General features: G+C 31.4%; 1 protein-coding gene across 1 annotated transcript; it reads right to left on the reverse strand.

Annotated features, from left to right (window-relative positions):
* Positions 1-2,241: 2,241 nt before the first annotated feature.
* Positions 2,242-25,869, reverse strand: LOC120906153 (troponin I). The gene is given in 9 exon segments (XM_040317642.1): positions 2,242-2,482; positions 2,691-4,116; positions 5,148-5,289; positions 5,371-5,414; positions 19,551-19,651; positions 21,625-21,748; positions 21,825-21,848; positions 21,851-21,987; positions 25,729-25,869. Coding segments are annotated over 7 exon segments (594 nt in total). The 5' UTR covers positions 21,971-21,987; positions 25,729-25,869; the 3' UTR covers positions 2,242-2,482; positions 2,691-4,077.
* Positions 25,870-27,087: the final 1,218 nt, after the last annotated feature.

Consider the following 27,087-nt stretch of genomic DNA (forward strand, 5'->3'; position numbering starts at 1 on the left):
TTCCCAACGAGACGTTCTTCTTCTTATCTTCTTATCTTTGCGAGTTTGGACCTATATGCTCCTATGTTAGATGGTAACCATCTCTCATAGTCCGAGGCTTGCGGTATTCTTAATTGTCGTCCAAGTGGCTATCCAAGTTTTCTGACTGCCACAAATTGCTACGAGTAATTGCATATTGCCTTAGAATGAGAACCAAACGTGATGCTCTGAAAGAAACTGTCGTTATTAGCACAGACGAATTATGGAATGCTGAAATCAGATTCTTGCGAGTGGTTCAAAGTAATATCTTTGAAAAAGAATGGAATCAGCTCAGTCAAAATAGTCCTGATTTCAACAAATTTAGGCTAAAATGGTTCCATACATTTCTTTGCGATGATAGTCTTATCGGCATTGGTGGACGTTTATCAAATTCTAATCAGCCATTTGAAAGCAAACCCCTGTAGCGACCTTGGCCGCTACGATATAGACCGTCGATGACAGCTGATAACGGCGGCCGTATCCGTACAGGCGGCTAAAGAACACGAACCGTGAAATAGGAGAGGAGGTGAGAGAAAGATCATCGTGAGAATGGAGAGAGGACAAGGTTGACGATCGAAGGAGCCAACGGGCGATGGCGGTAAAAAGATGAAGGAGATTCTGGTGTCGGTGCTTGGCTAGATCGGAAGTGTAGTAATTGAAATAAAAGTTCTGGTGTTGGGGAGCATAAAATTTAGCATTTTATTTATAATAAATAGTTCTAACCGTTTCACCCCGCTGCGCAAAGCGATCGAAAATTTCTCAACCTCTCGCTCTATGTAGCTAGAGAGCAAGAACCAATAAAGATAAAGCGTAGTGAAAGGATGAGGAAGAGGGGAAGGAGGATAGAAAGAGATCGTGTTTGTGAACAATTTTGGCCATTATCATTTTTGCGCCAACACGGTCGCGTACCGGAGCTTTGCGTCAGAAAGAGATAAACACATACAGCGCGCTCTCTCGAACGACCGTAAACGCTTCAATCGATCAAGAGCTTCGATCGGTTCTTCGGACGTTTCTGCTCGCTTTCTCGATCGGTTTCGGCGGAAAGCGAGCTAGAAACCGAGCTCAAAAACTGCTTGATATTGTTGTGCGGGTCGAATGGATACTCAAAAAACACGGATAATGAGTCGAATTATATATTTTATCTCAAATTCCTGTTTTTTAAATTAAACAATGTTTTGGTAAAGTGTAGCCAGTTTTTATTAATTTCATGCTTTGCCAAAGAGCAACAACCTATTTTCGAACATCCTCTTCAGCACTCAATGTCACCTTTGTATTTGTAACTGACACTTTTCAACGGCATGGATAAACGAAGAGCTGGATAAAATGTGCCCATAAAAACGGTGCTCCACTGCAGGAGATTTGTTTTAGAGCTTAATAAAAGTTATCTGTTGATTACAATTATATAGTTATTTGCAAATAAATATATCGATGTATTTTAATTCTTATTTTCTGTTAAGAATAATGTTCTGTACCATATTATTTGTTTATTAAACGTCGATGATATAAACATTTAAAAAAGAAATGTGTACTCAGATACCTGTATTTACAACTTATAATACTTAATGGTCAACTAATACTATGTTGGGTAAAACCAGGTTTACTGTGTCAGCTAAAACATGTATCGGGGAGTACCTATACATGGTATATGGGTCCAATAAACTCCGTGGTAAAACAAAAACTCAGTGGTATCCAAACGGATGATTGCCATAGCAGATCTTAATTACCTACGGTTATTACGACAGATAAGAGGAATCGAAGCTTTGGGATAAAATCATTGTCATCATAGTTTTTGCACTCCTCGGACTGCATATTCTTCTATTTTTATTTAAAACGAGACATCAATGTTCTCCCGTGTGAAACCGGGTAAATCAGCTAGTAAATAAATAAAAGAATAAATAAAAATAAATAAAAAATAAATGTAAATTTAAACGGACATTTTGTTAAGTCGTATAATCTGATGATTATTTCGAAGTGTTGAAAATTGCATTATTTTGCTGCTAAATTTAAATTTGTATTGTTCATGATTATCGTTCCATTACGGATTATAAAACTTACATGATTTTGATTCAACACTCAAATGAATACATTTTGAGTTTTGAAATTTATCCTTCCTGTGAAATGTTTCTTAGAAAGAGAGTGGTCATTGAGCCTCGTAAGAGCATGGTGTCCCATTTTTTTCACAAAAGAACGACAATGCGCAGAAATAAAAAGAAACGAAATCAATAATCAGTGACAAAAACAGACAGGACAATCTTTATTCTTGAGTTGGCGATAACATCAAATAGTAATTGATTTGTGGATCAACACCGGCATTTTTCCGAAAAACAAACAAGAATGATTCACGCTTCTGTATCAAGCACAATATTCCTTGGGTTTCGTAAATTATTTATGCTTCAGCTTCGACAGCTTCTGCTGCTTCTTCCTTCACTTTGCTGTCACCTTTCTTGGACCAGTCCGGTTTCTTCTATACATTCAGAATCATGTCGCGATGATGCATCACATGTGTAGGTTGTCACGAATTCCCAGATTGAAATTAAACACGAACAGTTTGGATGATGACGAAATGACGAAGAGAAGTTGAAAAGGAAAATTGAAAGATAAAAAAAATTAGTCATGATAGCATATAAAACATCGTGAAGAACATCGTTAAGAGATTCCTCTTCTGTTATTACTTTAGGCGTCACTATTTGTGTGGTCATGTCAGCATTATACAGACTTACTGGACTTTTTGAACCACGTAACCGGATAGTCTGTCGTTGCTACGGGGGACGATCGTGATGGGAATTGTCTTTGTAGGTACTGGGATACCCATTAGATCATCGGGCCACCCCGATTGGAAATCAATATTACTTATAGAAAACTTATTTATTCTTGTAGTATTTAAGAAATGAAGAAAAGTCTGATTAAGCATATCTCATTCATAGTGTTTACTATGTTAATTATTTTGAAATACTTTGTATTCTGTGATACAAGGTATAAATAATTTCACTATTCCTCACGAATGGGATTGGAATCAAGCAACAGAAAAAAAATGCAAAAAAGAAGTTATTTTAATCAATGACAGATTCCCCAACTTTTTAAAACGTTTAAATGATTGAAACTCGCACCAAATTGTATCTATCGGCAACTTTTAAAATATATCGGTTGATTTTAATTGATATTGCGATTGATCCAATTTTTGTTGGAAAAAATTGAATAAAAATAAAAACTGTTACATTTTTATATTTTAATGTTTAATAAATTTGTATGATTTTGTTTACTCTCGTACGTGTTTACTTAACGTGCCTCTTGATATCAATGAGATTATTTATTTCCATTTGTGACATGTACACAAAAAACACCTATTATAAAACATAATATTTTACGACCAACGGCACGAGTAGCAAAATAAAATAAAAAAACTTAAAAATGATATGCAATAAATTTTGATGCTCGAATATGTAAATGTTTCAACTGATTCTAAATAATTGATGTTACAGTTTTTGAAGTGATTTTGAACGAGTTATAAAAATACCAAAACATTTCAAATTCACTTTTATGATTTTTATTTGTTGAATGATATTATTGATTAAGCTTTTGACGAGTAAAATTGCATGATATCGTCTATCTCGGGGAAAAAATCCGGTGACAACAATACAGGAAATATTGCATATTTCAAATTCAAGTATGATAATCAGTGAGCAGTTATACTTCATCTAAAGTATGTTTTGTCATTGTTCCAGTAATTTTTAACATCTATACCAAAACCTAATTTTTGAACGATCTAAAAGAAGAATGATCGAATCGAATGATTAACAAAATCTAAAAATATTCGTAATAAAATTAAAATAGGTTTTTTTTAAATCGTTAGCTATTTATTTCCCATATTATGCAAAAATTCGGTTGCTCAAAATTTGATATCGAAGAAACCTGATGTGATTAAAATCATGTGACAGCTATCAAAGTTAAATATTGTTGTTTGCATATCATATTTTGTTTGTTTTGATTGAGTGTCAAATGGATTTCTTTATATGGTTTGCTTCATTCTACGTAGATGCTGGGTCATGGTGTCTGCCACATCTACTTCTTCTGCCAGTCGGCTTTCTCCGATTTCTTTGCCTGTTAAAGGTAGTAGGAATCGGTTCATAAATGTAAATTTTTCATTGTTTTGAAGGTTTTGAGCAAAAAACAAAACATTATGAGAAGGACCAAAATCCGAATCAAAAACATATGCGACATTTAAAAATACTCCCATTGGACCTCAAAATGTCAAAATATAGGTCCACATTTGGCGCAAACTAAAAAAAAAATCAACTTATTATGTGGACACCCTGTATGATTGAAATATACTCACTATATTTTTTTACCGAAAGCATTGATCTTGCATCAAAAATATGTGTTTGAGATTTAAAATAGCGATTACGGTTGTCATTGTAAAGGATGACAAAAAACATTGATCCTTGAAATTAGTGATGAACTGAAAAAAACTATTACTAACAAATAAAACACAAAATTGGCTAAAAATTTTCACAATGTGGTTTGTTGCGCATTTACATTAAACGAAACCAGCTTATTTAGTTAACATCAGCAAATAACTGTTATTCTAAAAGATTTTCATTGTTTTAGTAAGCAATGAAAAAAATAATAAAATAATGATTTTCAATATTTTCTATTCTATTATGTGCTCGATGCAAGAAAAACAGCTTATTTAATAATGATTAAGTCCTGTTTGTCTATGGACATTTAATATATATATTATATATTAAACTTCACGTTATTATACGTTATTATGAGCTGTTAATTGATAAGGCTGTTCAATGTATATTGTATGTATAGAATATTTCATTTTCATTTTATAAAATCTTTAGTATCGAGTGAATGCTACTTTATAAGTTAACATTGTGTGGATAAATTGAAAATGCGGCTATATACGTGCCGTAATAATGGAATAAATTGTGTGAATGAATTTATGTAAAATACTATTATTTTTCTACCTTAGCAAAAAATGATTGAAAATACAATATGTCTTAAAAAGATTAAATATATGCTGAAGAATAAAATGGGTGTTGTCGCAACAATCAAAAACAAATTTAAAAAAAGTTTAAAAAGAGGTCCTTCAATCTAGCTTCAGGCAGAATAATAAAGCTTACCTCTTTGTCCTCTTCCTCAAGAGTAAATTCCTTCTTCTTGACAACCTTAAGTTGATTACGGAAGTTGAACTCAGCAGCCTTCTTTTGAAGTTTGGCAAATTTGTTCTCATACTTGGAAACCTTCTTGAGAGTTGGCTTAACACTGTTGGAACAAAACGAAACAAAATTGAAATGAAAATGGTATTGAAAATTGCAATTGAAAATTAATAATTCGTATACTCACAACTTGCCACGTAGATCGTTAACCTGGGCATTTAGATCGGAGATCTAAGTTTTGTGTACATTGTGTGACAATAGAGTATATTTAAAATGAGAAAAAGTATAAGAACAAAATTAGTTTGAAAAATTAAACAACTCATTTAGTTATGAAGAAAAATTTAAGCGGAAAGGTAAGCATAGAGTGTCTAAATAGATAATAAAAAACTGTAAATTATATATACTTGCAAAACATGCATGATGCTGTTATTTTCAAATTAGAATTAAAGAAAAGCAGTGAAGATGATAACATCAGAAAAGCATAATTACACTATTTTTCTAATCGTTAAAATTTGAAGCATTGAGCATCACACCAAGACACCAGTTACTGTAAAGTTATAGGGTCATGTTATTCAAGTTATTGAAACTCTTGTGTTGGGTTTATTTTAAATGTATAATGTAATAAAGATATGAAAAATTAATTGATTGCGTTAATGATTAAACAATTGTTTTTAAAGTATGAATTCCAATTTTCGGGATTCAAAAAGAATTGTTTTAGTTTTTAAATAAGTTAGTTGATAATCTTTGAGATAATGGAAAATTATTTAATTGTTCATAACAATGTAAAGTAGGATATTCATTTTAAACTGAATGTAGCCATAAATGACAGCGTTTTTTCATAACACTTTTGATTTTCACAAATTTAAAAGCGCTTAATTGTATAAAGTTTGGTGGAATTAAAATCAACCATGATTGTAAATTGCGCTTGATGACCAACTCAAAATCAATGGAGCCAATGCCAAGAAAAAAATATAAAAATACAATAACTTTAAATTGCATGTGTTTATTGAGTTGCAAATTTTTTCATTATTATTAAATTTTATTATTCATGAAACGAGAGTTTAGTATATTTTTCATGTTTTGATTTACAAATATGAGTTGAAGATAAAAACTTGCTATTGATTTTTAAATCATTAACTGGAATTTTAAATGATATATTTCATATTTGTTAATTAATTCTTTTTTCTATTTCGTAACATATTTTCCCATTGAAGAGATAAACGAAAACTGATAGACTATACAGTATAGGGTTCATAACATAATTTAAATGCATTAAACACTGTGTTTAATACTTATTCGACGTTTAATACTTATTCGACTGTAAAATCTTTAATAACATGTTTTTAACAATTAACAAAGCTAAACTCATTACTGAATACAACAAATACACCATACTAAGCTAACAGTATTAGATTATACATTCGATTCAAAGTTTCAACGTGTGTTTCAAAGATCGCATATGGTTTGAGACGTATTAATAAAATAGTTTGTAATTTCTTGCTTAACATATGCTGTTCGGTATCGGTTCTACAAAAAAATCTGATAATTTCATATACATTTACATACATTTGATATTATACTAATTTGTATATAACACAACATCGATTATCCAAGATGCTCAAGATCAAAGGTCTTCAAGATGATAGGTTCTCTAGTACTTTTTTACGGAACACTACGTATTTGATAAGAATTGAATTGAATACGAAATATTTGTCTAGAATGAGAATGGCGGTTTTGGTACTTTAACAATACATTGAGCTTGCTATGCAAATTAATGTAAACTTGTAACCTTGAATATCCGAAAAAGATTTTTACCTAGTATCATTTTTCATTATAAGCTTTGACAGACTGTTCTTCCTGATAAATAATATTATTTATTAACTAATTAGACTTTTAAACTGAGGGAACGCCAGCATGTACTAAAACTATGTTAAAACATATGTTTAACTATTTAACTATTTACTAACTATACAACGACCTAAAAAAATGCAAGTCTTTTTTGCAATATCCGAAAGCTATGAAAGTTATAAATGATTTTCTCAGAAGCAAAGTGACTATGCAAGTATTTGGTAGTTTCATATAGGATCTTCATCGAGCAATATCTCCTTCTTTCAGGAAAAACTAAGTTAAAAGGTTATTCGTATTCTAAAACAATATTGCCTCTTCTAAACCATATTGCCATATCTTCTAAACTAAAATGGCTTTCGGTTGCCGTGCCCACCATAGCGAAATAACTTATAGTGGAAAAGAAAGGCTATAGATTGCCTTCAAAATGAATGTGTGGCCAGCCACTGGTTAAATAAATAAATGATAACGTCAGTACTGAGACTGCGTAAGCTTATACCTCCTCAGAACACAATTGAAATATATTTATTCTTTGTCGATTGTTTTCATTGTACATTGTACATTCTACGAATTGGCTGTAATGATCCATTTAGTGGCCAGGATTCATACTTATTTTAGCGATGCAGTTACTGATCACGTACTTGTTATAAAAGCCAGTTAATAAATTTATGATCTTATTGGGCTGGTATTCAGCCTCTGATATCTCATTCGCCTTATCACTTATTCATCAAACAGATCATATCAAATAGGTTTACAAATTTAATTCTTAGGAACCCAACATACTTTTCCTACTTTTCCTACATATTAACCCAAATGTTTTGGATTGTCGATGATACAGACTATCTTCGTTTATTTTTCTTCTTTTATGTCTTGCATAAAACATAAAATCTCATATTTATATTCTTGTTCTGATCGTCATGGCAAGCTAATTTGGCAGTATGCACATTTTTTGCAACAATCAAACAATAAAATTACGGTAAAACACAGTTGAACCTGGTTTGAGCTCAAACTCGCATAATGGATGTACAATTGATTTACTTAATTATGTATTAATTAGTTAAAGGTAACAGGAAACTAAATAAAAAATCATAGTGAACAGGTCGCATATGTTTCGCGTTCAGTTCTCAGTTCGACGGAGACTTAAATGAAATTTTAACGCAAGTTATTCGTAAAAACTTTTAGAATAAAGTTACTTTTAAGCCAAGATGTCTGCATTGAAGCCGAGTTGCTTGAATGCTGTAAGTATAGCTCTAAAGGTCGATGAATGAACTGATATTTAGTTACTGCTATCAATGCTAGTTATGTCATCTATTTTACTGGGTTAACTCTAGTCTTTGTTGATATAAGAATATATTTTATAAAAAAGTAGTGAATTATGTAAAAAAGTGGTGATTTAAAAAAAGAGTTTTGATTTCTTTATTTTACTTGTTCCACCACTGTTGAAGTAAATTTAGTAAAACTAAAAGTTGTCCTGTTCTCAGATATTTCAAAATGTTTTGGTTACGAATTTTTAATACTCGTTTCGTGACGTAAGATAAATGGTAAACATAGATCAGTTTGCCATGTCTAATCATACGATCATGTTAAACAATCACATTTTTGGTAAAATTTTCTTTCATGTTGATTAATTAATCAATTAATCAATCAATCATGCCTTGGAATTGTTTTAACATAATATAATTTAAAAAACAGGTTTTTAGTACATGCTTACCGTGTATCCCTACCAAATATTTACTAAAAAAACTTTCCTGGTTGAACAAAAACTTTAACCTCCAGACTGAACAGCACAATATATTTGGGTTTTATCAACACATTAATCTCAAACTATTATCATGAACAACTATCAACACATTCCTTAAATACTCCCAACGATTTGAATGTTTTGCGTATTTCTGTACATAATTTATCTAACTTCTGGGCTTTTTGGTTTGATTTTCTGTTTGAATATAAAGACATTAATCAAATAAACAATAATTCAAAATGATAGCGTTGCTTGTGTCATTATTACTCTTGCAACTAGTTACTAGTATTTAGTGAATTTTGGAAACTTGAAAAAATAATTTTAATAAAAATACAAAATAAATAGTGGAAATAATAATTGATAAACTGCAGTTCACATAACGTAGTATCCATTACTATTGCAATTGCTAATGTAATATTGCTTGTATATCTACTAACAATAATTAAGTAAAATAATTGTGTTTAATGCAAAACGATATAAAAAACATGAAATTAATTAGCTCTCTCCATATCGTTACTTTCCGGTGTTTTTTTGTACACAATGAAATGAACTAAAGAATTCAGAATGATATTGTTGCTCATAGAAACACGAAACGAGTTCGTAAAATGTGATGGAATGATTGAGCATGCGTTTTTAAGATTACACTGTTTTTCAATTGTCTTCATCATACTTTGACAAGATCATACTTTGATTACATTGGCCTTCAAAAGTGTAATTATAAAATAGTTTTACAAATGAAAGGATACTATTTAATTCCTATGGCTAGTCAAGATTATAACTTCCACTTTTACTCAAAATGATACAACGCCCTAACGCCCCCATTTTGGTGGAATATTTATATTAGTATTAGCAAAACTTTAGTGCGCAGCAACATTTTGAGTTAAATTAAAATAAAAATAAAAGAAAAGGTAAATTGTTGGAAATGAATGTATGAAACGCAAAAAATATATTGCAACTTTAAAAGGTTAGCGCCCAGAGGCACAATAAAGTGATCACGATTGCTTGAAAATAAATGAACCCTTGCAAGATGTGCTAAAATGGACATAACTCATATTATATTTATGTAGATCTTTTCAGAATAAACATAATGTGTAAGCTTAGAACGAAACGATTAATTTTTTGGGATTTGTAATGTACTTTTATACTGATTAATTTTGTCAAACTTTTTTTAAATTATAATTAACATATTACTTTTAAATAGTATTACAAGTTTTTACTCGTAACATAAAATAATATTCTAGAAACGTACTATGGCACGCTAAACCTAACGGTATTTCAAACATCAAACAGTGAAATAAATTTAAAAACATTAGTGAAAAAGTGAAATTAAGGAGTTTTTTACTTATAAAGTTTTCTTTACATTAAGATTAAAGATAAATATATTATTTCTTCAAGAGCATTTGGCAACTATTTCAGTTTTAATTAAAAAAAAACATGGTTTTTTAAATATTGGCGTATATACACCGACAAATAAAAAAAAATGAATTTTTTGTCTGCATTGCATCTAAAATCGAAAGGTATTCAACCTTTCAAGGTGTTAAAAAATTCAATATTTGATTACTTTTGAATTATTAATTTATTGGCAAATAAATAAAAGATTGTGTTTGCTTCAAACACATAAATTAATCGTTGTTGTAAATTTTTGGTGTACATGGTTCAACCTTGCACAGTCTTTTTATTGGGGATCTGACACAAAGTGTCACTTAAATTGAATCATGTGTGCTTTTGATTGCCAATTAAAAATATATTAAAAATTATCGAATTCGTACAAAGGATTGTGAATATTTCGTTGTCACATCAAACTTTTTAATTAAAATGGGTTTTATAATGCATTATCTTGAGTTTATTACTAAACAAACAAATGACAAAACAAAACAAACTTGCATCCATGTCTACTAACTCATAACACTAATGTGCCAACTTCTTTTATTAACTTTAATAAGCAATTAAATTTAATTTTATAAGCTCTTTTGTTGTATGTTTCGGAGGTTTATCAGCCTCTGCTTTCGCTATGCTTTATTCATTATTAATATTTTCATAACGTTTCCTAAATAATTGTTTTATGAGTGAAATCTAAACACTCAGAATTTACTCAATATTCTCTAACAGAATTTTACAAATTTAAAGCATTAAAAGTTCATGTAACGAGAAAAATAAACTTATTCCATCATCACACATATAACCAATTTTGGTTCTTTGCTTTTGAATAAAGCACAAAATTGAAGAAATCTCTCAATAAATTAAGAAATCTGACAAGTGGAAGTAAATCTTGCAAATCATATTAATTTATACAAACTGAATAGATGACACAGTAAATGACAAATAAATCAAAAACAAACTGGAACAACAATTTAATAAAACAATTCGTTTATATACACTCAAGAACTCACAGAAGAAAAATGTGCTTTTAAATAATGAAGCTGTCATAAAACAAAACATATGTTAAAACGAATAAAATACTACCATGCTCTGCACGAGTTATAACAAACTGTATAACAGTAATTAAGTTTTTTTTATCTGTACAATAAAATGAATATTTTTATCCTTTTCAGACGAACTAAATAAACTCCCGAAGAAAAAAAGCGCTGCTGAGTCTAGTTTGTTATAATTGCTTTTTTAAGTAAATTGTTAAAATGAAAGGATTTTTCAAATAACTTTTTACCTTTTCAATCTAATACGAACGTGTCCTTTATTCGTTTACGTATAATATTGAAAATAATGTTTATAATTCTAAAAACGTTGTTTTAAAACAATAACAAATACATGTAGCATAGGCACTAAGGTAAAGACTATTCATAGAAGAAATCATCATCAATCAATTTAAAAAATCAGAGAGTACGTTATTTCAAAAGTGTATCCATATACACAAGGCATATGGCCGGACAATACATCGGGAGAGTAATACGTAATATCAACAATTGCATAATCAAGCAGAGTTTTGGTAACGGATAATATATTAGCGCAACACTCAAAAAGACAGAACTTGGTCGATGTAATAAAAACTTTGCTTAAAATTTGTTTTACATTATTACCAAAGTTTTTAATACATTTTTCATTGATTTTGATAAACTATGGGTCACAATCCTGTACATTTATCGTAAAAATTCATGAATAGAAGTCTTAGTGAAGAAAAGCGAAAGAAGCAACGAAAGATATGAGATGAAGAAATGAGAATTTCAACATAAAAAAAAAACAAAAAAACATTGTTGATGTTTTTAAACAAAACCAGACGAAAAAATGTTCAAATAAGTGCACAATCACTTTAATTACTTAAAATGTGAGTGAAAAATTATAAATACTAGGAAATTCAAATTACGTGTTGAAATGCAACTACAATTAAGAATTCAAACTCATGTCTCACGTTAATTTTGTATTGTATTATTAATGAATTGTAAAAAAAAAGTCCTGCAATAGTGTGAGTTTTACTAATTGGATATGTATTAAACATTGATAATCAGGAGTGATTTGGCATGTATTCATGGGATGGTAAAATGGCTTATATTTATGGAGTTTACGTGAATTGCTGGATTGGTTTTAATCGGTTTAAAATAGTTTTCGAATTCAATCAGTACCTCCCAATCTCTTTTCCGGACTTCATATTCCAAATCCCATTTTTGGCCTTCACACGTATACATACGGTTGTAATATTCTTTTACAATGTCTTTCAACTGGTCTGCAAATGGGAAAAGCGAGTATCGATACTTAGATGAGGAAAGTTTTTACACAAGTTAATCTTCTAATAGTTATGATTATTATACACAAAAACTAAAATACACAATATTGTATCAATTTACGATATATATCAGATAATAAGGAACTTTTGAATGAAACAATGCAATAATCATTTATGCAAACATTGATTAATATGATATATAATGATACAAAAATAACACATTAATATAAAAATGGAACAAATATAATATATTATTGATAGAAATTACACCAAAGTGCGTGTGCTGCAAAATATGTATCTATATTCATATTTATTTAAGATAATTATAATAAGACTTGAATCATTTAATTGTCAATGAGGTTGAAGCTAATGTTGCAATGTGTTATTAATATAAAACTTGAAATGTCAATGGAATGCTTATTAAACATTTTTGTTTGAACTGTAGTTTTACTGAAACTATGTTTAATATAGTTGTGTAAACATAGAACATAACGCATATCATATTTGAATGTAGAAAGTCCCATTTTGTCCCGATATCTTAAATCTTTCGTATTTAGTTTTTTCCTGTTTACTAACTAAAACCATTCGCCTCATTGGAAAATTCGTCTTTACGTAATAAATGAAGTTAAACAAAGTATGATGTCATTATACTTTGTCATGTCAAGATTACACGACATTCAAAGAACGCGTAATAAATTTTGTACATTAAAATAAATGTGTATCAAGAATTTCATAGAAATATTAAACAGTTTAATTTTTATTCGGATGATATGTATTAACTCGTATGTATGTTACGATTTATGTTACGTAACAGAGTGAATGACTTAAGATATTTTTGAAGAAAAATCATGAAGAAATAAATAGAAATAATGATCTAGATAGTAACATATTTTAGCAAATGTTTAAAAGTAGTACATATAAATAGATCAAGTTAATATCACTGCAAGTCAGTCTTGCATTTACATTTCATTATTCAGGAATTTCAGAAGGGGTCTGTGGTTGTTTGTTGAGTTTTGTTAGATACATCACACCATTTTATGACTATTTTCACCATATGTTTTTTCTTTCGTATTCGTTTTCACTATTTAACGGCCCCAGAAGTTATAAAAGAAATGATTCAAACAATTGAGAGAAATATTGCAATAAATGGTGAGGCGATTCGAAAAATATGGGATAAATCTTGAATATAGTAAACTTTAAAAAAGTCTACTGTAACAATTTGAGAAAATGTACAAAGATATGAACATAAAACGTAATAAAATTCAACGAACACGTTTCTAAGCCACATCCAGAATAAAGCAAGGAAAAGGTTACATTTGCTTGCACCATTATGATTATAGTATAAAAAGTGTTTGCTTAAAATTAACAATTACACTTAATCAGGCCCTTCAAACAGATAAGATTTTTCATTTGCTCATCGTTCATCAGTTTGTAGAAAAAAGAAAATTAAATATGTTAACCAATATTTATTAAACAACGATTTGAAAGATGGCAGGAAAAAATAACATTTTGAAACACCGTAGATTTAAGTACAATCAAACTTAATTATTCTACTCCTAATTCAGTTACAGTTAATTTGATTGATATCTGTTAAAGCTTTCGACAAAACTCATAAATTTCGACTCAATTCTTTTTAATGTGATGTTATTGCAGTAAAGCGTTTTGTAAGTTCACTCTCAAATATAATACATGATTATGCAAATATTTTGCTTGTATATAAAAATACTGATAATTTCAATTCATTTCATTGGAGAGATGATATGTAAGACTATTGTTCCCAGTAAAATAATGCATATTTTATGTTTGCATGAAACTATGAGCGCCAAGCCTCATTTTAAAAATTCTTGCTGAACTACTTTTGTTGTGCTTGAATAGATCGTATACTGTACTATTGTGATAAAGCTTGAGTAACATACTTTTTGGTGGAGTTAGCTATTACTAGAATTTAAATTACGTTAAAGAATTAAGTGGAAGTTCCAGTATGAAAAAAATGTTGGTATGCTTCGGATAACAAAATGTTTGGTAAAGTATAAAGCGCGGATGATCAGGGACGCATACAGAAGAATAACATATATGTATTTGTGCATGTTTATAACGAAGTATAATGACACACATACACTCACGCTCATGTAGATATTTATATATTGTGTGTATTGGGACAGTTTTATATTAATATATACACTCAAATTTATGTATAACTATTTATAAATGAGAGTGTGTAGATTATATGCATACATTATTATTTCAACGGCATCAAAGTAATTGTATTTTATTTGTTTTTTTCCTGTTTTTTCATTGGCAATCAAACAATTTAATATTCCGTATGTGTGAGTTGCGCTGTCATCAGCTAGTCAGTGATTATTGAATAAAAAATGCGCCTACTCTCCTTCATTTATGTAATTGTAATGTTGTGAAATATGTTCTTCATCCAGAAGACGGGATAAACAAGACACTAAAGTAGTTTTATATTCTATTGAATGAGTAAATTACATGCTCTGGATTATTTTTGCGTTACCTATAGCCGTGGAATTGTAATAAAGCACTCAGAACACAATATTTGCTTCAATAAGTCATATTTGATGCATTAATTTTGTATGACTATCAGTTTTAGAATTCCTAAATATGTTTGATTATTGATTTGTATAACAATATTTGCAACATCGGGTGACAGTAGGTGACACCCAGAATAATTGAAATTTGTATCTTGTAAAAAAACAACAAGACGTGATTAACTTAAAATAAAATTTTAAAAGAGCCACTCATTAATGAATCAAACGAAATGATACCGCTAAATTTCAAAATTTACCTCATACTGTTTCAATTTTTCCGTTCTTTCTAAATCAAATTTGTCACCTTCCAAACCAAATACCCTATTCCAATATTCCTTACATATTGTTTGGAGCTCAGCTATGAAGAAGGATAAAATAGGCGAGATTATGGTTGTTATTTTTTATGCGTGTTTTTTCGACCAACATCTAACCTAAGTTAGCCGTTGTCTCAATGGTTGTAATGGGAAAGATTCTAAAATTGCTCTTGTTGTGGTATAAACCATCAGTTTAAATGAAATATTTATTGAATATATTAATAGCAAATAATACAAGTGTAATATATATATATATATATATATATATATATATATATATATATATATATATATATATATATATATTTATTTATATATATATACATATATAAATAAATATATATATATATATATATATATATATATATATATATATATATATATATATATATATATATATATATATATATATATATATATATATATATATATATATATATATATATATATATATATATACATATATGAACAGTCGGATATAGGATCACTTTTTAAAAAATTATTTTACTCAAACTTATTGCTATAATTTGAATGGCTACTACTTCTATTGTGCATCTTTACGTCTCAATATATTATTGTTTGTTTACTATCGCCAGGGATTGTACGAAGGACTTTTTTCATGTTCTGTTTAAATGTCATGTTTTTACTGATTTTCAGTTATACAATTTACTGAATACATTTCAGTAATACACATTTTACTTTAAATCAGTAAAATCAGTGTGAAATTAGCCGTTTCGCTGAATATCAGTAAAATAAATTACTGAAAATGCAGCAATTTATTTTGTGAAATCGACCTGCTAGTCAGAACATTAAAACAAAAGGATTACTGAATCTTGAACTCAAAACAATTTAGTAAAATTTTAGTGAACTGCAGTAAAAAAAGGTTTCTGTGTAGAAATTGCCTAAGAAATTCTTTCAGTTTATGTGATTCGCGAAAATATGTATACTAATTATTCGTTGCGATCTCTAGTTGCAAACTATTTATACCATACATGGTTCAACATCTTCTATTACAATGCAATGCATTGTACCAATGTTGGTTTAAACACTCACTCTCAAATCACTTAAGTAAACATTATGAAACTGTCCAAGGTATTGCAATGAACCGACTCACTTACGAGGAAATAGTAACGTGAGAAGGATGAAAATGAATTTCTTTGTACATGATTTGTTTTAAGATTGGTGTGATTTAGTACTATGTCAATTCGCATGCACACTAGTGATGGGGAAAATGAAGTTACGTAGGAATCGATTCCAGCTACATCCAAAGTTTTCTGGAATCGATTCCGGATAGTAAGCCCGGAATCAGTTTCGGGAATCGATTCTGGAGACGGCTCCAGAATCGGAATCGGCTCCGGAATTGATTCCGGAATCAGCTTCGGAATCGGAATCGGCTCCGTAATTGGCTCCGGATTGGTTCCTGAATCAGAATCGAAATCGATTGCGAAACGGAGTCGGTTTTGACATCTCCATAAGAAAAGGCGTTTGGGTTCAAAGATTCTACGTATTGATGGCCGCAAATAATCAAAATGTATTTGTAATCGATCCATCTTCATGGAGATTTCCGAACTAATTTCGCTTCTCAAACTTCTTATTTCAATTAAAGTTTATCCGATTATCATTCTCAAGCTAATTACATTTCTGTAGTCAATCCTGATCCCGTTTCCAGAGTAAATTACGATTTCCAAGTTGATTCTGATTGCGGAGCCGTTTCCAATCACGGAATCGGCTCCGGAGTCAACTCCGGAATCGGCACCGAGTCAACTCTAGAATCGACTCCCAAGTCAATCTCGGGGTCGGCTCTGGTATCGGATGCGGAATTGATTCTGGAATCGACACCGGAAACGAAATCGGATGCGGAATCGCAATCGGATCCGATAATCGGAACCGGATTCGGAATCGGAATCGATTCCAGCATCAGAATCGGCACCGGAATTGATTACGAACATGGAATCGGAATCGGGTAGGTCCGATACCGACCTCCCACCACTAATGCAAACGTAAACTACCAACCGATTTGGAATCACCAGCTCCCGTGTCGATTATACTGATGCGTCCGTAAGATAGTAGTTAGTAGTTCTTCTTGTTGAATGTTTTAAAGGCAAGAGAGAATGTTCTAATGGTGCAATGGAACTTTGCGCTTATTGCAGTCCTAGTGACACTTCCAATGCTTGAGTCTGTGCTGAGGATCACTTTGGAATATGCAGGGAACCTTTTCATTGCGCACACATATATGTAAATGCTATCCGTATAGAAATGGAGAATGGTGCAGGTACGTGATCTGCCTCCAGGAATCATTGACGCGGAGGCTGTCAACGAGATGAGCAAATTTCGATTGTCTTTAGCGTTCGGCGTAAACATGAGCATTTTGATGCTTTGCTGTGGCACGTGTTTAGTTTGTTCAAACAACGTTGTATGTTCAGTATGATGACTTGACGGCTTGCAATAGTATAGTTTTGGCAATCCTAATCGTGGAAGGAACCACCTCAATTTTTTTAATAACAATATTATTCTAAAATGCATTTGCTGCATTAAATAAAATTTAAGACTTTTGTATATATTTTACAATTAAAAATATACACACTTGAATTGTTTGCTAAAGACTTGAATTTTTATATTGATTTTCGAAAAAAAAAATACACAAAAAGACCTCAAGTGATCATTTCGGCGAATGACAGTGAAAAAAGATTTTTTGAATAGAAAATAAAGATTAGCAAACATTCGCAACCCTCGCAATGTTCAATGCAGAGGCTTTTTAGAAACCATTTCTTTTTCTTCTGCGTCTTCCGTAGAATGCAAATAGGGAGATTCCCTTTCAATCTTCCTTTTGAAGAGGCGAATGAGGCCAATTGGCTCCAAGTCTCTATAAAATATAAATAAAAAATTAATCTTTTGATCCTGGACTTTAAACTCACAATCATACTCATCATGATCATGTTTCGAATAGAATAACGAATTAGCTCAATTGTGAACTATGGTAGTCGACAAAAACAACACAGTACCAAGTTATATCTATTTATAAAACAGGTCCACATGTATCGAGGGCATATCGTTTTTAGACTTAATGCATCGCTTTTTCCATACCCATAATCCAATCCCCTCCATGTTTTTTTTCACAAATTTTCGATTTGATTGTCAATTGAGAAAATAGTTATGAGCTTTGTTTCATTTTTCACCTATATATGACCGAGAAGATAAATATTATCTTTAAAATATCTAGTATTGGTGCAGTTACGATTTTATAAATTGAATAGATGTTCATTTTTCTTTTTTTGTTCAAGAGGGACGCCTTTGCCATATTGCTTGAAATAATACCTATTTTATATATGTAGAGAAAATCAAAGGCTTTTCAAAACAAAATATAAATTAAACATAGTACTAATTACAAAAATAAAGATTGCTCAAATTGTGCTGATTGACTATGTTTATCTAAACTTAATCTTTATCTAAATCCACAATAATGTTTTATTAAGATCTAAAATTATTATACTTATAATTGAGGGCAAGACTAGTAACATAAGAGTGATGAAATATTGATTTATTTTGCAGTCAAAACAACATTTTTTGCATTTCTAGCAAAATCTCATTTTTTCGGAAACGTATTGCTCAAAATTTGGTTTCCAACCATTAAAGCTTTTTGAAAAGTGATAATTTTCTTCTAAGTTTTGACTGCTAAATCAACTTTGTTTTCTCCCTTCGATACGCCGTGACAACTTGTGGTAAATTAAAAAAAAATGTTTTGATTTACTTTTACGTAAATATGAGAAAAGCTAGCTAAACTTCAAACACAAGAGAACGGAGCTAAAATATTGCTTATAATGATAGCAGCATTGAGTAATTATTTAACAAGTTAAGCACATTTTATGAATATTATTATTGTAGAAATTAAGTGAAACTTCAGACTTTTTGCACCAAAAAACATACATAAACAAAAAGTATTATCACCATTGAAAAAAAAAAAACACATATACAGGGAAAATCAGTTATTACGTGAAAAAAGGTAGAATAAATTCTGCAGATTATTAAATAAATAGATCAGTGATTAACAAACAATGCAACGTAGATCATGAAATATACTATAGTAAGAAAGAAGAGATAGCGCGCAGAAGAGAGCAAATTAAAAAAAGAAGATATGATCGAACGTTGAGAGAGTTCGGGCATCGCAGGAAGAGAAGAAAAAATGCAACATAGCAATACATGTTTCCTTTCAAATAGCTTTCATAAATGTTTGCTGCACTTATGTACCTCCATGTCTTTCCTTTTAACAACATACTCAAGATCGTACTTTTCCTCCTCCAGGGAATTTATACGCTGGTGATAGTCACGAAGTATCTTCCTTGCTTGATCTGATTTAATAATCAGACAAAAGTGAAAATCCGGTAATACAGAAGCGTACGTAGAAATGTGTTTAAAAGAGTGAAATGTTTAGATTAATATATGGAATAAGTGTGAATGTGAGAAGCAATGAAATGAGTTGTTTGTGAAACCATTTTGTAACTGATGAATGTTGTAGATATTGAAAGATGATACAACAGAAGTATAGTACACCAAACATACCGTGTGAAATTAATGGTATATGTATAAAAAAAAATGAGTATGTAATGTAAACAACAAATATATGTTTGTTGGCGCTTTTGTGTGTGTGTGTGTGTGTGTGTGTGTGTGTGTGTGTGTGTGTGTGTGTGTGTGTGTGTGTGTGTGTGTGTGTGTGTGTGTGTGTGTGTGTGTGTGTGTGTGTGTGTGTGTGTGTGTGTGTGTGTGTGTGTGTGTGTGTGTGTGTGTGTGTGTGTGTGTGTGTGTGTGTGTGTGTGTGTGTGTGTGTGTGTGTGTGTGTGTGTGTGTGTGTGTGTGTGTGTGTGTGTGTGTGTGTGTGTGTGTGTGTGTGTGTGTGTGTGTGTGTGTGTGTGTGTGTGTGTGTGTGTGTGTGTGTGTGTGTGTGTGTGTGTGTGTGTGTGTGTGTGTGTGTGTGTGTGTGTGTGTGTGTGTGTGTGCGTGGTGACCTATCTTTTGCTTTGTTAAACAGTTCTGTTTACTTTTTTATACTACGTTGACATTTATGGTGACCCTATATACTTGCATGGTTTACGATTTCTTTTTTCAATACCAAACAGATTTTGTTTTCTATCCTACTTTCTTCGAATTATTTTCTAGGTCCAAACCATTTTAAACATTTAGTGCACATGGGCCTATCTTTTGCAAAAAAACAACTTCCATTCAACATATCATTAAAATACAGTGGAACTCCCCATAACCCGTTTATGCCGTTGAAGTGACCCTCTCGTTTTACAAATAATTCGTTATGGCGAACGCTATTTGCCGTTTAGTCTATATTCAAATTATAAACAATTGTTCTAGGACCGCAAATGTGCTGATCAAAAGGCCTACAAACGTATCTGAAAAAATGGATAGTGTATTTACAAAACTAATACTTGGGAAGACATCTGTGGTTTACTATATCTTTGGCATTACTAATGGCCCATTTTCAAGAAAAAGTTTGAAGTTTAAGTCTTTTGCACACCACATATGGAGTTATATGAATTTCCTAAAAGTTCTTACTTAAATTAGCAAGTAGATCCAGAAAAACGGCCCAAAAACATTCGTCAATATATACAAACCCATTGGAGTCTCATACAATTGTATGATATTGCCAGGAGGAGGCAAAATTTTAATATTAAACGATGCTTAGTATCGAAGTTCTTATTTGCCTGAACGATGATAAAATTTAAATAAATACTAAATGTTTACCAATCGTGATTTTGATTTCACACTGGCACTAAAAATCTCAACACGAAAACAAATGATATTGCTTATTACGCGAGATTTTACTCGTTATGAGAAGTGTTTATTGAGCTTTAGATTTGCTCATTATACGAAAAACTCCTTACGAGGGGTACTCGTTATGAGGGATTCCACTGTACATAGCTTGTCAAAAATCACTTGCTTTGTTACAGCGTATGCAGCTAATCTAAATTCAAACGTAGAACCTTCCAAATTTGAGAGGCAACAAATATCAGTTGGTCAACAAAATGTTCCACACATTTTCATAATCTTTTCCTTTCATTAAATGATTATGATAGTATTTTTTTTTTTTGATCAAATTACAACATATGGTTATTGACATTACTTCAATCGGTTTATGTTAATTTACTATTGCCTTGAAACTAACAAATATATGTTTTTGCAGAAAACATTTAGAAACATATTCATTCAGAACGGCACGAATTTACGTCGTGAAAATGTGCCAATTAACTTTTTATCTGTTACATTCTAAGTCACTGAAACTACTTTAAGAAAAACAAAAAAAGCAAGTCTTTGTTACCTTCATTAGCATCCTCAACATTTTTGGGTTTGCCACATCGCTCTTCAATGATGCGTCTACGTTCAGCTGCTTTGCGCTCCTGCTCTTTCTTTAGTTCTTCGGCGGCTTTCTTACGTAAGAGTAACTATTGATAGAAAGACATGTACGGGTTATAAGATTTTCCTGCTATGTATTCTATAAACAGTGTTTTTAATACTTACCCTCAGTTTCTTCTTGCGTTCAGGGGGGTCATGAAACCCTTCTTAGCCTTCTTTGCCTTAGAAGCCTCTTCCATACGCTTCCTTACTTCAGCACGCTTACGCTCGATCTCCGCCTGCTTGGCCTTCTTCGCTTCATCGTCAGCCATGGTGGTTTAAGCTGAAGCTTAATGTTAAGAAAAAGCAGATTAAAGACAAATTAATACTTACATTAAAATATACACATATGTTTAACTTTTTTTAACACGCATGAAATATTGGTTAAGATATTGTTTGTATTTATGTTTGTATATGTCTTGTAATAGATGCAACATAGCGAAACTATCCTAAACCTTGCCTCCAATCCCAGCAAGCTGAAACTGTCCAAGAGATTGTGGTAAATTTGTTGCAATATTCTCGTTAGATGTGTTGGTAAGGTAATACACTGGAACCTCAAGTAGAAGATTTTGCACAAGAAAGAACTGTCCCTACGAACGTTTTTTTCGAAATCAAAGATATATTTTGCAATTTATTTTACTATTTGGATAGGTACCTCAAGAATCATTTTCTCATTCTAAAGCAGTCTGAGTGATTTTGATGTATTTTTTTGAGTATATTGCAAGTCCTATTCATGATCATGTAATACACGAATAAAACACGAATACTGTAAATATTTGTGGCAAATTTTACCAGAATTTACAATCAACGTCATCTGTATTTGGGCGTTGGGATGGTCCAAGCTAGGATGCTTTAATGTTAGCCTGTCAGCGGATTAATCTTCATTATACGAGTTGATCGATTGACAGTTTCGTTCCACCATATTGGTCTTCGACAAACAAAACTCTTTAAACTCTTAAAATGTTTGTATTTTGGAAATGAGTAATAATACGTTTAATACATTGTACCACACTGTATTAAGCTTTTTGTAACCTTTTTTGAGCAAATATGCGTGATTCAGCAGAATAATTCAATAAGACATGAGCTAATGTGATCGAGCATGCGACTAATCGGTTCTTGTATACATTTTTGTAGGCTAAAAAATCTAGGCTGTAAATCTTCCATGGTTTGGGTTTCAGTCTGATGTGTTGTTTTGAATGACGTGTTGATATGATATGTGCAATACAGAAAATAACAATCCTGCTGAACTTTGCGAGGGTTTTGAACAGTTATTCCTGCTCAAAATTGCTAGCAAGTACTGCCAAATTTCATCGATCCCGCATTAATCATTTTTTTATATTGAAATTACACAATTACACTATTACACAAGCGCACATATTCAGTTTTTGTGGATTTTTCATAAATAAGTATCAATTTTCAGAAGTTATAGATAGCTTTATGTTGTGCTGTTAAAACTGATCTCGAGGTGCTATAATTATAGCTGCTAAAATTATGGGCGCAAAAACTACCCACCCACACAAGCTCCTTACTGAGAGGGAGCTGGGGCTATGAATTTGTATGGAGTGCGAGGCCTCATGCGAGCTCTCAGACTGCTCGAAGTTTTTTTGAGAGTGAATTTGTGAAAAACAAATTCGAGCAGTCTGCCAGTACACATCAAGGTTTTGCAATCACGACAGTTTCATAGCGCATGCGCCCTCGCATGAAATTTGCTTGCGAGAGAGAGCATTGTTTTCATCCTTAGTTTCAGAAGTTATAATTATAACACCTAGCAAACTGTTTTAAGAGCACAAATTAAAGCTTACTAAAGACATAAAATTTCATTTTTCTTATTTAAAAATCGCAAAATACATTGAGTGATGATTATTGCTGAGAACCGCTTCACAGCAGTTGCTATATGTGCCATGAACAATGAGTTTTTTTAGCTTACATCACAAAGTTTCGTGAAAAATTTGTATTTTTAATTTAATAAAACAATTTGCAGCGTAAAATTTGATTACATCTGCCTTCATTGAAAAATAATTATTTTATATTTTTATTAATAAAAATCTAAATCCCTAAGAAATCCTGAAAAATGGGCAAACATCGAGCAGATCATACTTTATAACCTTCCTAAAGGTTTTGCTTGAAATTTTATTTTTGATGTTACTTGTTGCCAGCTACATTTTGCGCATGTGCGCATGCGCATATTGTTTAAATTTTGAGATTCCCGTTCCAAATTTGGATCGCATCACACGCTAACCCAGAAACAACGTAATCTATCTATTTATAATATTTTGACTCTCCAAACTGAAAACGTTTCGTATTCCTCCTTAAAAAAATTTGAGCTGAATTTTTGTGTGCTATTTTTAAGTTGGTCTTTTGTATGCTTTCGTTTATTTATAACATTTTTTCTGGAACTTATTTGATTTGATAAATAACTAAGCTGACAAGAGCACCAAGTGAGGACTTTAATTTAAACAGATACAAACTAAAAACTGTATATATTCATTCGTATGCTGACGATTCAATCATCAATTGAATCAAATTGACATCGACATGGAAAACGAATATTTTACACAATACACAAAAAATGCATTTAGTACTCATAAAAATGATTTTTACGTTACATTGTTTCCCCTTTGATACATTTTTTTTTCTAATTGCTGATATTTTTGCGAAGAATAACCCATATCAGTTAAAATATTCGATACACGCATTTTTTACGGACACAAGAGTTTGGGTCATTTCCAAATTAAAACCTACTGTTCTGGAGGATTCGATTAACGATTATCAATTAAAAAAAAATGCTTTAACCTATCTTGACGTAGGATTGACTAGTGTGTTATGCGAAATAAGACACTGATAGCCAAGCCTATTAGTAGCAAGGCCTTGAAAAACAATGATTGTAATGAAAGAAAAAGCATTGGAAAAATAATGCTATGAAAAATTTAATTTTTGAATCTTTTAAAGATTCTAAAGACGCCTTTTAAGAATTGCTTTTATTAAAGAAGACTTTTTGTCAATTCGTGTTGAATGGTAAAAATCACACCTCAAAAAACTTAAACAATGGGAGGCTAATTTTTACATTCGAGTAACTAGCATTCCAAACATATTTCTTTTTGACTAAGATTTTTTTCTACTTCTCCTACATATCTATAGTAAATCGACTTGTAGATTTGTATCCTCAGACAATAGCAGATTGGTATTTGTAGATTTGTAGATTTGTATCCTCAGACAGATGGCAATGCAGACATTTATAAGTTGAAAGGTGTCTGTCCAGCCCATTTCGATTAGCTTAGAGGACGTTGAACATATTAAACATAATCAGTTCTATGGGATTGACACACTTGCGACACAGAATATTAGATCTACTTAAATTAGCTACAGGGAAGTTACCGAACAAAACTAAACAGTCAGTTTTTACTTTCACAAAAACGTATGAGGGCACTTAGTTAAATTTAATAATCGTCAATTGAGTTCCTTTATGCTTGACTTGTTCTTTCAGCCAAGTCAACAAAATGATCACTTTTTCTGTATTAGCAAAATCGATCTGTATAAAGAACGTTTCACAAATGTATCACTCCATTTTAACAGTGCTTAATACTTTTTTAAAATTATTATTTGTAGGTAATCATTTGGTTGAAAAGAACAGTTCTCTGCGAATATAGGCTTCCAAATCGTAAAAAGTGCACTTAACATCAAAGAAGAAGTCAAATTCTCGGAAAAAAATGTTCAAAACCACATTTGCAAGAACACTGCGTTATTGATTAACTTGGCTGAGCTGAAAGTCGGTTGAAGGATGAAATTTTAGGGCTATCCAGAAGACATAACGTGACACTTTTTTTTAGCTTGACCGAGAGTCGGTGGATTTATCCGAAACAGTCACTGTTTGAAAACGGAGTATTGAGGATCAATATTTTGATGATTTATTGTACAGTTTGCACTTTTGTACGGTGAACACATTATAACACGATAGTAGAAAAGTTTGATAGCAGTGGTTTTGTTGGTGTAAAAACAGTAGAACGACAGCACACGCTCACGAACAACTCACCTTTATTCAAGATAAAACTGAATTAGGACGAACTAAAGTTCTGGTAAACCTGCAAACAATTGCAAACAGGGCAACTTTTCAGAACTAGGAGCACTGTTCGATCCGAAGCGACTTTGAAGACTGGCCCAAACATCAGAGGGTAATTCTTGCACCTTGGCTCATTCTTCGACTTTGATAATCATGCGTATTTTGTGGTGGTGGGGCATTTTTGACTCACACCATACTAATGCGCCTGTCTCATTTTTAAAGAAAAATAACTAGGTATGCAGCTACGCAGGCGCAGTTTCCACATGAAACTCATGTTAATGATCTAACCCAATTCTTCTCGCTATTGCAGCGTAGAGAATCTAAATTTAGAATTTTGATGTAATGGCAGTAGAAAACTAGGAAAACTGAGTTGAAAAGTATCATTTTCTAGTAGGATAAACCAACTCACGAATATTTTGAAATAAATAATGAAAACACAAAATTGTGAGCAGATTCAGTAGTACTTCTGGAGATTTTTATTTCAATAGCAACAAGAGTGTTATCGCTACGAATTCTTATATATTTTACACTGGTCTAGACTAATAAACAAAAAATATAAAATAAATGTTAAAAAACTGTAAAAAACAAAGAGAAGTTTTAATTTCATTTGATTGTTTCTGCCTTCATTGGAAAAGTATAATTTTCTACAAATTAACATTTTTCTTCTTTATAAAATAGCTGATTGAACGTAAATAAATCTCAACGTTAGTATCACATTTGTGAAATAATAAAATTGTTCAGTTAAATATTTAAATAAGACCATAGCTTCAGTGACGCTTTCGTTCCTGTAAATCCGGGGGCATCGTGCTGATCTTATTTAGACCATCTTCGTGATAAATGCTGGCAAAAGAAATAAGTGGAACAAATCAGATGCAGGCGGATGTACAGAATAGTAAAATAAGTATCCAATTTACTTCAAAACAAAATAAGAGCTTTTAAATTAAATATAAATTTTAAAACTTGTGCATAAACTGTTCCAGGTAACTGGTGAAGCTCAATTCAATTGATAATGATTTGTGTTTGGAAAAGTAACTTCGTTGTCGTCTTTGGTACAATAATCGTTATTGGTCAAGGTCTGCCTGCACCACTAGTGGGTTTGGATTTCAGTGACTTATTGATTATCCATAGCATAATAGTCAGTTCTACGTATGGGAGCAGGGTCTGGGGCTTGAATCCATCACGGTCATGTTTTTAAGTCGTACGAATTTACGATTGTTCCACGAGACCAGCCTTGGAAAAGTAGCCCTTAAAAATTAAAAAAGCCACGGGTTGAAACGTGCGATTCTTAGATTTTACTGTTATTTTGAAAGGCTTGTTTGAAAGTAAGTAGAT

This window comes from Anopheles arabiensis, chromosome X, assembly GCF_016920715.1.
Source record: "Anopheles arabiensis isolate DONGOLA chromosome X, AaraD3, whole genome shotgun sequence".
NCBI classification, from domain to species: Eukaryota; Metazoa; Arthropoda; class Insecta; order Diptera; family Culicidae; genus Anopheles; species Anopheles arabiensis.